This window comes from Chrysemys picta, chromosome 14 (assembly GCF_011386835.1).
Source record: "Chrysemys picta bellii isolate R12L10 chromosome 14, ASM1138683v2, whole genome shotgun sequence".
NCBI lineage: Eukaryota > Metazoa > Chordata > Testudines > Emydidae > Chrysemys > Chrysemys picta.
In genome coordinates, this window is record NC_088804.1 from 18,032,775 (window position 1) to 18,045,075 (window position 12,301).

Below are 12,301 nucleotides of genomic sequence, written 5' to 3' on the forward strand. Positions count from 1 at the left end.
TTCTACACAGTGACTGCTCGCTCTGCTCCAATAGCCCCCATCCTCCCAGCTCAGTCAATCCAGTGACTCACTAGAGAGGTGTTGGCAGAGTGAGGTGCAGGGTCTAAGAAGCGCCGCTATCAGTGCCCTTTTATCATCTGCCATCAGGGTGCTGCCAAGTGGATGCTGTCTGCCCCTCAACTAGCTCCTTATAGGAATTAAGTGAATCAGCTCTGTCAAAAGGGGTCTTCGGAGAGGTGAATACTAACGTCACTAAACCAATTATTAGTGCCAAAGCCAATGATCATCTCTGATGTGGATTTCCATGCCCCACTCCTGCCAGTGCTAAAAGTCCTCTTAATGCCATGGGGGTAGCAGCTCCTTGGGCTTGGGAAGGCCATGGGATTCTCATATCGTGGACCAAGAAGAGGGAGGAACAGAGGAAGCAAGCAGTAGCTTGTAACCCATTCATGGGCGGTGACGTGGCATTCTCACAGGAGTCTGATTTACCATCCTTCCTATCAGTAGAGTAGATTAAATATACCTCATTTAATTTGTCACCGATGAAATGAGCAGCAACATGTGCCGGAAGGACATTTTCCAGCAAGAGCCTGTTTACGTTCTCCATGGTTTCAAATTGTTCATGTTCTTTTTTAAATTTATTCTTCCACAAGCAATCCAGTCGACAGTAATACTCAATCTGAAAACAAGAATTCATACAGCAAAATAAATCTCCATAGCTCTGAGATAAGAGTTTACAGGTTTCAAATCAAGTGAAAAGGGGGACAGTGACAGCCAAGTTTTGTCAGGACACTTCGGACCCAAATGGCCACTGAAATTGTGACTGAAAACCTGCACAAGCATCTGTTTTTGAAAACAGAAGTCACATCTACACAAGTCAACAGCCATTTGTGCATGCGACTGAACTGGCATCAGATGTACACTAGTCCAATTTGCACACAGAATCATAAGACTGGTAGGGACCTTGAGAGATCATCTAGTCCAGTCCCCTGCACTCATGGCAGCACTAAGTATTATCTAGACCAGTGGTTCTCAAACTTGGGCTGCCGCTTGTTCAGGGAAAGCCCCTGGCAGGGCGGGCCGGTTTGTTTACCTGCCGCGTCCGCAGGTTCGGCCCATCGCGGTTCCCACTGGCCGCGGTTCGCCTCTCCAGGCCGATGGGGGCTGCAGAAAGTGGCACGGGCCCAGGGACGTGCTGGCCGCCCTTCCTGCAGTCCCCATTGGCCTGGAGCGGCAAACCGCGGCCAGTGGGGGCCGCAATCGGCCGAACCTGCGGAAGCGGCAGGTAAACAAACCGGCCCGCCCTGCCAGGGGCTTTCCCTGAACAAGCGGCAGCCCAAGTATGAGAACCACTGATCTAGACCATCCCTGACAGGTGTTTGTCCAACCTGCTCTTAAAAATCCCCAACGATGGAGATTCCACAACCTCCCTAGGCAATTTATTCCGGTGCTTAACCACCCTGACAGTTAGAAAGTTTTTCCCAATGTCCAACCTAACCCTCCCTTGCTGCAATTTAACCCCATTGCTTCTTGTCCTTGTGACATTACACTCCATAGCCTTTATGGAAATATCCTTATGATATGGATATGACATAACAGATGTATTTTATGCAAGATGGCTCATGTAAGATATCATTGGAAAAGTTATGATTTACAGAATGTGATTATCCAATTTGTATGCACGTATCATTTCTGTATCTAAAGTTAGGAATATGGACTAGGTAACAATTGCAACTGGGTGTATATTGGGAAGACACCCACCAGATGACAAGCCACCAGATTTGATGGGCCATTGGGAAAGGAACAACAAGACTGTGAAGATACTAATCTCTCTCCCTCCTAATAGGCATTCTGGGACGTAACTGTGACACTACTAGGTCAGGTGGTCTTGTCACCTGATACTAAACATTATTTTGGACTTCTTGTAACTTTCCATTAAAAAGGGGGTCAAGTTTGGGAAACAAAGGATTCCCGCCTTATGTAAACCTTATTTAAGGGTGGGGAGCAAGGCAAACGGGACTTCTCTCCATGACCTGTCTGCCCAAGAAGAAAGACTGCAAAAGACACCTGAAGGGAAGGCAAGGGTGGAGTCCAGTCTGGAAAGAAATATAACTAGAACGCTAAGCTATAGAAACTTTGCAACCTGCCTAAAATAATATTTAGGATAAGAAGTTACATTTTGTAACCTGTTCCTTAAGTATACTGAGCTTAGCTTGCATATTTTGTTTTGTTTGCTCAGTAATCTGCTTTGTTCTGTTATCCCTTATATTCACTTAACATTCACCTTTTGTAGTTAATAAACTTATTTCTTGTTTATAATATAACCCAATTTGTGCAATTCATAATTGGGAGGGGGAGGTGGAAGAGGCTGTGCCTACCTTCCTCCACATTGAGGGAGGAGGCGGATTTCATAATATACCTTTGGGTTTGCATTCCAAGGGAGGTGGAGTGCTGGGGCAAGTCCCTTAAACTGATCTCAGTGTCTGTGTTGTTCTGCAGTTAGGTGTGGCCCTGCCTGTGTGTGTGCTGGAGGCGGCTTAATAGCCTGCCTCAGCAAGACAGGTTAAAGGGGGCCCAGGCTGGCAGAGCAGGCAGACTCAGTGGTATCTCAGCACATCAGGTGGCAGCTTAACAGGGGGCAACCCGTTACAGTCCTATCCTCAGAGGTTAAGAAAAACAATGTTTCTCCCTCCTCCTTGTAACAACCTTTTACATACTTGAAAACTGTTATCATGTCCTCTCTCAGTCTTCTCTGTTCCAGACTGAACAAACCCAATTTGTTCAGTCTTCCCTCATAGGTCATGTTTTCTAGACCTTTAATCATTTTTGTTGCTCTTCTCTGGACTCTCTCCAATTTGTTCACATCCTTCCTGAAATATGGTGCCCAGAACTGGACACAATACTCCAGTTGAGGCCTAATCAGTGCAGAGTAGAGCGGAAGCATTACTTCTCGTGTCTTACAATGCTCCTGCTAATACATCCCAGAATGATGTTCGCTTTTTTTCCAACAGCATTACACTGTTGACTCATATTTAGCTTGTGGTCTACTATGACCCCCAGATCCCTTTCCGCAGTACTCCTTCCTAAGCAGTCATTTCCAATTTTGTATCTGTGCAACTGATTGTTCCTTCCTAAGGGGAGTACTTTGCATTTGTCCTTATTGAATTTCATCCTAGTTACTTCAGAGCGTTTGTCCAGATCATTTTGAATTTTAATCCTATCCTCCAAAGCACTTGCAACCCCCTCCTCCCCCAGCTTGGTATCGGCTGCAAACTTTATAAGCGTACTCTTTATGCCATTATCTAAATCATTGTAAAGCCATCTGTATTTTTATTTAATCATTATAATTCAATTTAATAATTATACTTTAATTAGTTTAATAAGTATATTTATTTTGAATATTGCACTGTCCCAAACCACCCTGCCAGAAGGGTGGAAGATGATTTATAAATACAATTGAAAGTGACTAGACAATGGTGCCCAATTTTGTGAGTGCAATATCAGAAGCCACTTTTAAAAGTTTGTGTCTTCAGAGTTAGAATCCAAAATACTATTGAAAAATGTGTAAAAATCTTTCCCTTCTTTCCCAAACACTATAAAAACGATTTTTCGGTGTCTAGGACAAACTACAGGGATAGAAAACAGGTGTCTTATATTTAACTCAACTATCACTGAATGAAAAGGACTGTGGGGTTTTTGTTTTGTTTTTTATCCATACCTGTCTTGAAAATAGGATCAGAGTTACATAAAACAGAGCCAGGTATAAGTTAGTCATCGATATTGGATCTTTCATGAAAAACCTGGAATACAGAAAAGCAACATACAATCGTCGTTTTGAATCTTTTGGAATCTCTGGATGTTTATAAACAGAACCCCCTGGCGTTCCGAAGAACTCTAACAGAAACAACACAAGTGACAGTCCCCCAATTTTAACGTAGTCCCTCTGCTTATGGGTCCTGTCTTCATAGCTGTTCGCCTGCATCTTAATGGGGCTTTTCAGTCATACTGAGCTAACACATTTGAAAATCACACCCCTTTTTGCCCAGCAAGACATAACCACAGAGGCTTAAAGTAGGAAACAGCTTCCTTGCTTGTGATGGGCAAAGAGACTAAGAGCTTGTCTACAAGACAACTGGAGCTGAAATAAATCAATCTGCTGTAGTTCACACCTTTAGATATTTCGGTATAAGTCTGAGTGGACGCACTTATTCTGGAAGAAGAGTATTCCATGTCACACTTCCAATCCACTCACTGAAATAACTAAAAGTGGGAATTCCAACAGATTTAGTTATTTTGGTTCAGTTCCTGTGTTAGACCAGCCTGAAGTCTCAGCACGCTCACGCTATCTTTTGGCTTGATCTCACAGCTCAGACAACTGCCACACTATGAAACAACTGTGAGATTGTACCCAGAAGATTTGCAAATGAGCACATCAAGCTTCCCACATGGTACACACGATTTATTTTATGGCTTCTTTGCCCTGTTCAATTAGACTGGAGGAGTTAAATGTTTGGTTTTTAAAAGTATTTGGAATCAGGAAAGTAATTTCACAGTTAACTGTTGTGCTGATAAAAGTGGTATGATTAGTGTTGCTTTGGCAAACACATGTTCTCCCAAATACTCACTCCCCATCAGCTCTGGACAAATATTGGATATACCGTGAATATAGATGTCCTACCATTTTCTAAAGGTTTAATGTACAATGTAGACAAAGTGCCCTAGACTTTGCCATGCCATTCTTCCCCTATGGAAAGTGGAGTACAAAGTACCACACATCTTAGGGTTATTACATTGTGAAGTTTATTTTAAAAGACTATTTTAAAATGTGTGAAATGAGCAGCTAAAGTAAGCTCACTTAAGAACCAGCTAAAGCAGATCTATTGACTGAATAACTCAATATTATGGAGAATACTGGAATTTTATGGAGAACAGCCTCCTTCATAGTTTATAGGTTGAGGCCAGCTTCACATTATAGGCTCAGTTTTCAAATTCCCCTCACTAAAATCCCCAAAATGAAACCAGTCTCCCTGAAATTTCACATCCCAAATCTCAACCCATGAATGGTACTATTTTTATGGGAAGTCTGGAAAAAGAATTTTTTTTCTAAGATTATGATATATAAAAAAATGTCCTAATGGTTTCTGGCTCAAAGTGTTGCAGTACTTCAAAATTCCAATGAAAGTGAAGGACTCTACCAATCCTTTTCATGGAGAATTATTGTCCATTACTGGGGACTTCATAGCATACCTTAGAGTGGTATTGGTGGTGTTGTTGTAGCCTGCACTCAAGTTCTTTGAGGGATTAAAGATGAAGATGTATACAGTAAAAGCGATGGACAGAAGGAGAACTTTGAGTTCGAAGCTCATCCGAAGGAATACAGAGCAAGCAATAAACCCTAATATGCAGCAATAAGTATAATACTGTAACAGAAGAAGTTAATGAGATGCTGAATAATTCACAGTCTTAGGACAAAGTATATTTTACTGCTTGTAAGGCTAGGAATTTCATGGCTATCATAATTTAGATCGAGTAAAGAATTAAAGCAGTTGTCAGATATAATCTGTTTTTTGGAAAATCTACTAACAGACAAAACTTAGGCTTTCACCAATTTATCCTTGGATTTATCCAACATAAAACATCATTATATAAAAAACAATTAAGCAACACCTTGTACAAATGAAAGTGAAGAGCTTTTGACAAGAGGCTTTTTTTTCTATAACTTATTAGTTTTAAAAATGGATTTCTATTAATGTTTTGAAGATCAAGACTAATTTAGAGAGACAACATAGTCTAGTGCAGGGGTAGGCAACCTGCGGCATGCAAGCTGATTTTCAGTGGCGCACACACTGCCCGGGTCCTGGCCACCGGTCTGGGGGGCTCTGCATTTTAATTTAATTTAAGTGAAGCTTCTTAAACATTTTAAAAACCTTATTTACTTTACATACAACAATAGTTTAGTTATATATTATAGACTTAGAGAAAGAGACCGTCTAAAAACGTTAAAATGTATTACTGGCACGCAAAACCTTAAATCAGAGTGACTAAATGAAGACTCAGCACACCACTTCTAAAAGGTTGCCGACCCCTGGTCTAGTGACTTAAGCAGAAGGCTGGGAACCAGGAACTTCAGGATACAACTACACTATAAAAAATACACCACACAGCAGTGACTCTCAGAGCCTGGGTCAACTGACTGTCTTGTGCTTTGGAGCTAAAAGTACCATTGTAGACATTGCCATTCGGGCAGGAGCCTGGGTCCGAAACTGAGCAACGCGTTGGGCCTCAGAGCACAGGCTCCAGCCTGAGCAGGTACCTCTCCACTGCTATTTCTAGCCCCATAGCAGGAGCCTCACAAACCCGAGTCAGCTGACCCAGGTTCTGAGACTCATTGCGGTGAGGATTTTTACTCTGATTTTTGACCATGACTCCCTTTGCAATCTTGAGCAAGTCACAGCCTCCTTGTGTCTCAGTTTTCTCATCTGTGAAATAAAGATACTACCACTACTTATTTACCTACCAGTGGGGAAGCGGGGGGGGGGGGGGTGTTCATTAATGTGGTAAAGAATTTTGATGACTTGATCCAAAACCCAGTGAAGTCAATGGAAGAACTCCCATTCACTTCAGTGGGCTTTAGATCAGACTTTAGGCAAATCCTAAGTATTGTTTCAAAATATTTACCAGTTTTACAATCACATTCTTTGTTTCTTTTGAGTATAAAAGAGAAAAATATATACAAGGCACTGAACAAATTACTAAGCTCTTTGTACCATAATAGTGATAACAGATATAGGGCAGATCAATAGAGCTAGCACAATTTACACCAACTGAGGATCTGCTCAATAGCACGTGATATACTGTATTGGGCCAAACTTGTCCTCTTAAAAGGATTTTCATAGATTCAAAGGCCAGAAGGGACCATTGTGATCATCTTGTCTGACCTTCTGTATACCACAGGCCACCGAACTAACTCAAAATAATTCCTAAAGCAGATCCTTTAGATCAACATCCAATCCTGATTTAAAAACGGTCAGTGATGGAGAATCCACCACAACGCTTGGTAAATTGTTACAATGGATAATTACCCTCACTGACAAAAATGTACACCTTATTTTCCGTCTGGATTTGTCCAGCTTCAATTTCCAGCCATTGGATTGTGTTACACCTCTCTCTCCTGGATTGAAGACCATTATTAAATTATTTGTTCCCCGGGTAGATACTTACAGACTGTGATCAAATCACCTTTCTTTTTGTTAAGCTAAATAGATTGAGCTCTTTGAGAACACAGTATTCCAACAGCAGTGTCAAATACAGAGGTAAAATAACCTTTCTACTCCTCCTTGAGATTCCCCTGTTTACCCATCCCAGGATCACATTTTCAAAGGTGCTGAGCACTCAAAGTGTCCATCAGGACTTTAAGAGTGAAATTCACTATAGGTAGGTCAACAATGCAGCAGGGAAGGTACTTCTCAGTGCAGGAAAACAGACCCATGCTAGCTCTGCTTGAGCCAGCATGCTAAGAGTAGCAGCGTAGCTGGGGGTAACATGGGTGGCAGCTTGAGCTAACTGCCCAGTACCAACTGGGGCTCTTGATGGGTTTGTACTCAGGCAGCACCTTTCCAGCTGCAGTGTAGACACACCATATATGCAAGAGGTCAGTGCATATCCATGTACCATTTAAAACCTTTCCCCCCATGCTACCAGTATACCCAAATACACTTTACAGTACAATAAATCATCAATATTTCAGTCATATCCACCATTTGTTTTCTTACTACTTTTCTCAAATTCCAGCTTTGCTTTTTTTAAATCCAAAAATTCCAAAAAGAGAAGCTATAAAAGCATCTTCTTTAGATTCCACCTAATGCAGAAAAATAGTATGAATGACCATAGACAGGACAGCTGGAATTGCAGAGGTGAAGCTTTGTGCGCTCAATAATTAAAAAGCTATATTTTTAAAGAGCAAGGGGAAGATACCAAGCGCCTGCCAGCTGTCAATATTAAACCCAGCATTTGAGAAGCGTGTGTTTTAATCTTGGAAGAAAACTGGTGTTCTACTCACAGGCAAGACATCCTTAATACAGGATTCAGTATAGTCCACAGCTGTACTTTTTTCAGTACCCTGATTCACAGGCTGGAAAGAATGGAAAAGTTGATTAGCAGCAGAATGGGATGTGCCCCATACGCAAACAGCACATCATTACAGCGATGAGGGCGTGCACAAAAAGGTCATGTCAGAACTTGCAGCATATGTTTCAAAAACCGACCTAGCTCAGAGCTGGGCAATCAAGTGAGAAAACTTGTTCATGACCATTCTGGTGACTCTTCAACAGAATTTCATTTCTGAACATTAAGTGCCAAAATCTGAGTGCAATTCCCCTGAAATCAATGAACAGACTCCCTTTGGATGTCAATGGGAATTGGGTCAGTCCTTAAGTAAGTGCTAATTATTCTTTAATTTTAAAATATTTCCCACCTTTAAAGCACATTCTTGTCTGTCTGGGCTATAAATTGAAAAATCTACAAGACTGAAAAAAAGACTAAATTGCCCAATAGGATTCTATATAAAGTTTAACAGATAGATAATAGTATACACTCTATTGTACTGTACCAAACTGGTCCCCTAAGTACACCTGAATTTCAAAAGGTGGTGAATGCCCACAACTAACGACTTCATCTGGCATCAGGAGTGCTCAACACTTCTGGAAAATCCAGAAAGATGAACTACAAAACCATCTCTTGGAGAACCCACATAATGCAGGGAATTACAGCTGGAAATGCTTACTGACAGGAGTTTTGGGTTATCAATCATTTAAAAGCTCTATTTTCATAAAGAGAAGGGAAGTTACAGAGAACCTGCCAGCTGTCAATATTACACAGAGCATTCCAGGTCTCTGTTTTCATCTAGGAAATGGAAGTGATGCTCTACTCACCACACAGGTGACAGCCTCATCACTTGATCCAGTAGCGTTTGTGGATCTACTTTTTTCACCAGGCTGATTCATTGCCAAGAAAGAATATAAAAGCTGATTAGCAGGTGGGGAGAGGGGGGCGAGTGGGGAGACAGTCATTGCGGCACATTGGCAAAGTGATCTGGGGTTGCAAGAAAAGGTCATGTCAAAACCTGACACAAGTTTTTCAAAAGTGAACCTGTTTTCAGAGCTGGGTGACCAAGCAAGAAGAGTTATTAATGAATATTTTGGTGACTTCTAAACAGATTTTTGTTTTTCAGTTTTATGGGCCAAAAGTCCAATACAATTCGTACATTGAAGTCAATAAAAAGACTCGCTTTGGATTTCAATGAGAATTGAATCAGACCCTAAATCCTGCAGTCCTTATTCAAGTGAACTCCCATAATGGGACTGACAACTGAGTAAACACTCCTGAATAGGACCATAAATATACCATCATGGCTCTGTTTTAAAACAGGGGTCCAATTCATACTTTCCCTGGTTTTCCCCCTCAGTGACCTTAGCTAGTGCAATGATGAAGTGCTGTTTTGCCTATACATCATAAAACCACTACCCACTCACGCCCCAAATAATTTCATGTTATAAAAAAGCTGCAGTTCTCTTATAGCAATAGTAATTATAACCAGCGGATACTATAAACGGACAGCCTGAAACAAAGAGAATGTGATATTATATATGGATTTCTGGTTCTACAAATTGGGTGTCTTTCCTCTGCATTCTACTTTGCCCAACATACATCATTATCTTTCCGTACATCAGCTCAATGTTAAAAGCAAGTAGTGAAGAGTTAAACATCAGAAAATAGGGCCAAGAACATGGTACTTGAGATGGGAGAGGAGTGGGGTGGTCAAGTCTGCAAAGGTTATAAAATGAAAGAAATGCACTGAATAAAGATAAATGCAAGTACTTACCAAATTAAAAATGGCAATAATCAGCAACGCACCTATAGTGATGACTGCTAAAGGGAGTCTCACTAGAGGCATGGTTTCTACCTTATCCGAAATAGCACAAAGGTGGCGCATAGAAGGCCATTGTTCTGAGCAGCATTTCTGTAAAGGAAACAAGTTTGTCTTAACAAGATGTATTACATGGAGGCTTTAGTGTGCCAAGAGTCATAATTCTAGATACAAGAAAAAACATTTTGTCCATTGCACACACAAAAGTCTCAATACAGTATTAAACAATCACCAGGGCACAAGAAAATGTTATCTCTGTTTTAAACAGAGAAGTGTTGTTCTCTAATGGTCAGAGCAAGAGACTGAGAGCCAAGACACTCGGGTTGTATTCCCAGCTCCAGAACTGACTAACTGAAAGACACTGGACAAATCACAACTATGCCTCAGTTTCCCCATTAATAAAATGGAGATAAATGCTTCCTTATTCCACAGGGGATGTTTTCTGAGACTCAGTTAATTTATGTTTTCAAAATAGCTTCATGTCACCTAATGAAACATGCTAGAGAAATTATTATTAAATTGTTTACACTAAAATTTGCTATTTTTTCTTTTATGCTTAAAACAAACAACTTAAAGGAAGCCAAATAAAATAAACCAATCATACACCAAAAAAAACCCCAAACCGGCACTTCCTATAATGGAAAAAAAAAATCTCTTTGCTAACACATACATCTATGCAGAATGCAAACATTATGCCAATGGAACAAAAGCTTCTTATTCTGGGATACTGAATCCAAACTGTCCTTTTGTAGTACCCGGTTGGCAAAATCAAGCCTAATGCAATGTTGGTTATGGATTTCTTCCTTTTTCTTCCCTCCTGTGGCTCAGCAGAATATATAATACAACATGTGCAATTCAAGAAGGGTCTGCTACTTAATCCTGTAACAAAATTACCATTCTTGTATCAGGGTGCAGTGAATGCAGTCTTTTGGCCTAAGGGTATGTCTACACTGCAATTAGACACTTGTGGCTGGCCTGTGCTAGCTGACTGGGCCTCCCAGGGCTCAGCTAAGGGGCTGATTAATTGTCATGTAGACGTTCAGGCTCGGGTAGCAGCCCAGGCTCGGGGACTCTCCCACCTCGCACGGTCCTAGATCTCGGACTCCAGCCCAAGTCCAAACGTCTATACACTGTAACTAAACAGCCCTGTAGCCCGAGACCTGCAAACCTGAGTCAGCTGGCACTGGCCAGCCACAGGTTTTTAGTTGCAGTGTAGACATACCCTAAATGGCTTAGGCCCTGGCAACCTAGAACCATCTCTTTCCACATCTTTTTTCATGGTAGCTGAGATCTGCAATGCTGGGAGTGGCTGATGGCAGGAAATTCTCAACAAAGCTTTAAAATTCACTTCCCTCCTTAGTCCACCAGAGCCAAGTTTAGTGACCTTAAGAACACACACAGTAACGCTCCCCTGTTCTCCCAGGCATTTTCAAAACAGAGGGCTGATTTGTGGGTGGGCAATGGGGAGGCTGGACTGGAGGATGTTGTCTCGTTTTGTAGAATTGCACTCTGTTTTTGTGCAGCCTGTTTTAATTTTATTTGCATACATTTGGTAACGTACCTGTGCACCACAGCATAGTCAATTCAAATGCAAGTCATTTTACTTTCTAGAATTCTAGGTTTACTTATGTCCACCTTTAAGAGCGTTACCCTTCTGCCAGCTATGGAATCGCCACCATTACAACATTCATGGATTTGCATTTTTCTTATTGCTTATGAATTCTAATAGTCAGTCTAGTCCTAAAATCAATATGCACTCAAAACTCCCTTTCACTTGAATGCCAGTTTCAACATAGAAAACTACAGGATCCATAACCAGGATTACCACTATATAGGGTAAAAAAAAACAGAAAATACGACTGCAAGAACTAAAGGACTTTTTAAAAATCCAGTTAAAAGTGTGTTTACAGCTGTATAACAACACGTAAGAATTATGATCAGAATTTTCAAAGGCGGGTGCTGGACAGTCAGTCCCATAATCTATATTTTAGGCACCTAAATACAAATGTCCTGACTGTGGGAAGTGCTGAGCATTAGCAACTCTTATGAAAGCTCGGCACCTCTGAAAAGCAGGTCATTTCTATCTAGATGCCAAACTTTAGCCACCCACTTTTGAAAATATTGGCCTATGTTTGTACTTACCAGGCATTTATCAGCAAAACACACACACAAAATAAGCACAATTATGACTGCTACAATTCCAAATGAAAGTCCTAGTTTTGCGGTTCTAAAACAGAGAGAGGAGAACAAAGTTAAACAGGAGTATTATGCATATTGTCATAGTCAAATTGCAACTGACCAAGCAACACTCACTAATGCAGTTTCCCATAACTAAAATAAGTATCATTGCTGTTCTTTTGGCATTAGATGATCATG

The 12,301-nt window shown here is 41.0% G+C and overlaps 2 protein-coding genes across 3 annotated transcripts in view; one reads left to right on the forward strand and one right to left on the reverse strand.

The window, feature by feature from the left end:
* Positions 1 to 12,301, forward strand: part of BRD7 (bromodomain containing 7) — an 81,808-nt gene that overhangs the window by 42,762 nt on the left and 26,745 nt on the right. The gene's annotated exons all lie outside the window — the stretch shown is intronic.
* Positions 1 to 12,301, reverse strand: part of ADCY7 (adenylate cyclase 7) — a 117,232-nt gene that overhangs the window by 8,072 nt on the left and 96,859 nt on the right. The window contains exons 16-22 of the mRNA XM_008166957.4: positions 12,068 to 12,152; positions 9,881 to 10,018; positions 8,931 to 8,993; positions 8,060 to 8,131; positions 5,248 to 5,420; positions 3,719 to 3,800; positions 524 to 679 (exon numbers count right to left, since the gene is read on the reverse strand). Coding sequence (XP_008165179.3) covers positions 524 to 679; positions 3,719 to 3,800; positions 5,248 to 5,420; positions 8,060 to 8,131; positions 8,931 to 8,993; positions 9,881 to 10,018; positions 12,068 to 12,152 — 769 coding nt within the window. The remainder of the gene's footprint in view (positions 1 to 523; positions 680 to 3,718; positions 3,801 to 5,247; positions 5,421 to 8,059; positions 8,132 to 8,930; positions 8,994 to 9,880; positions 10,019 to 12,067; positions 12,153 to 12,301) is intronic.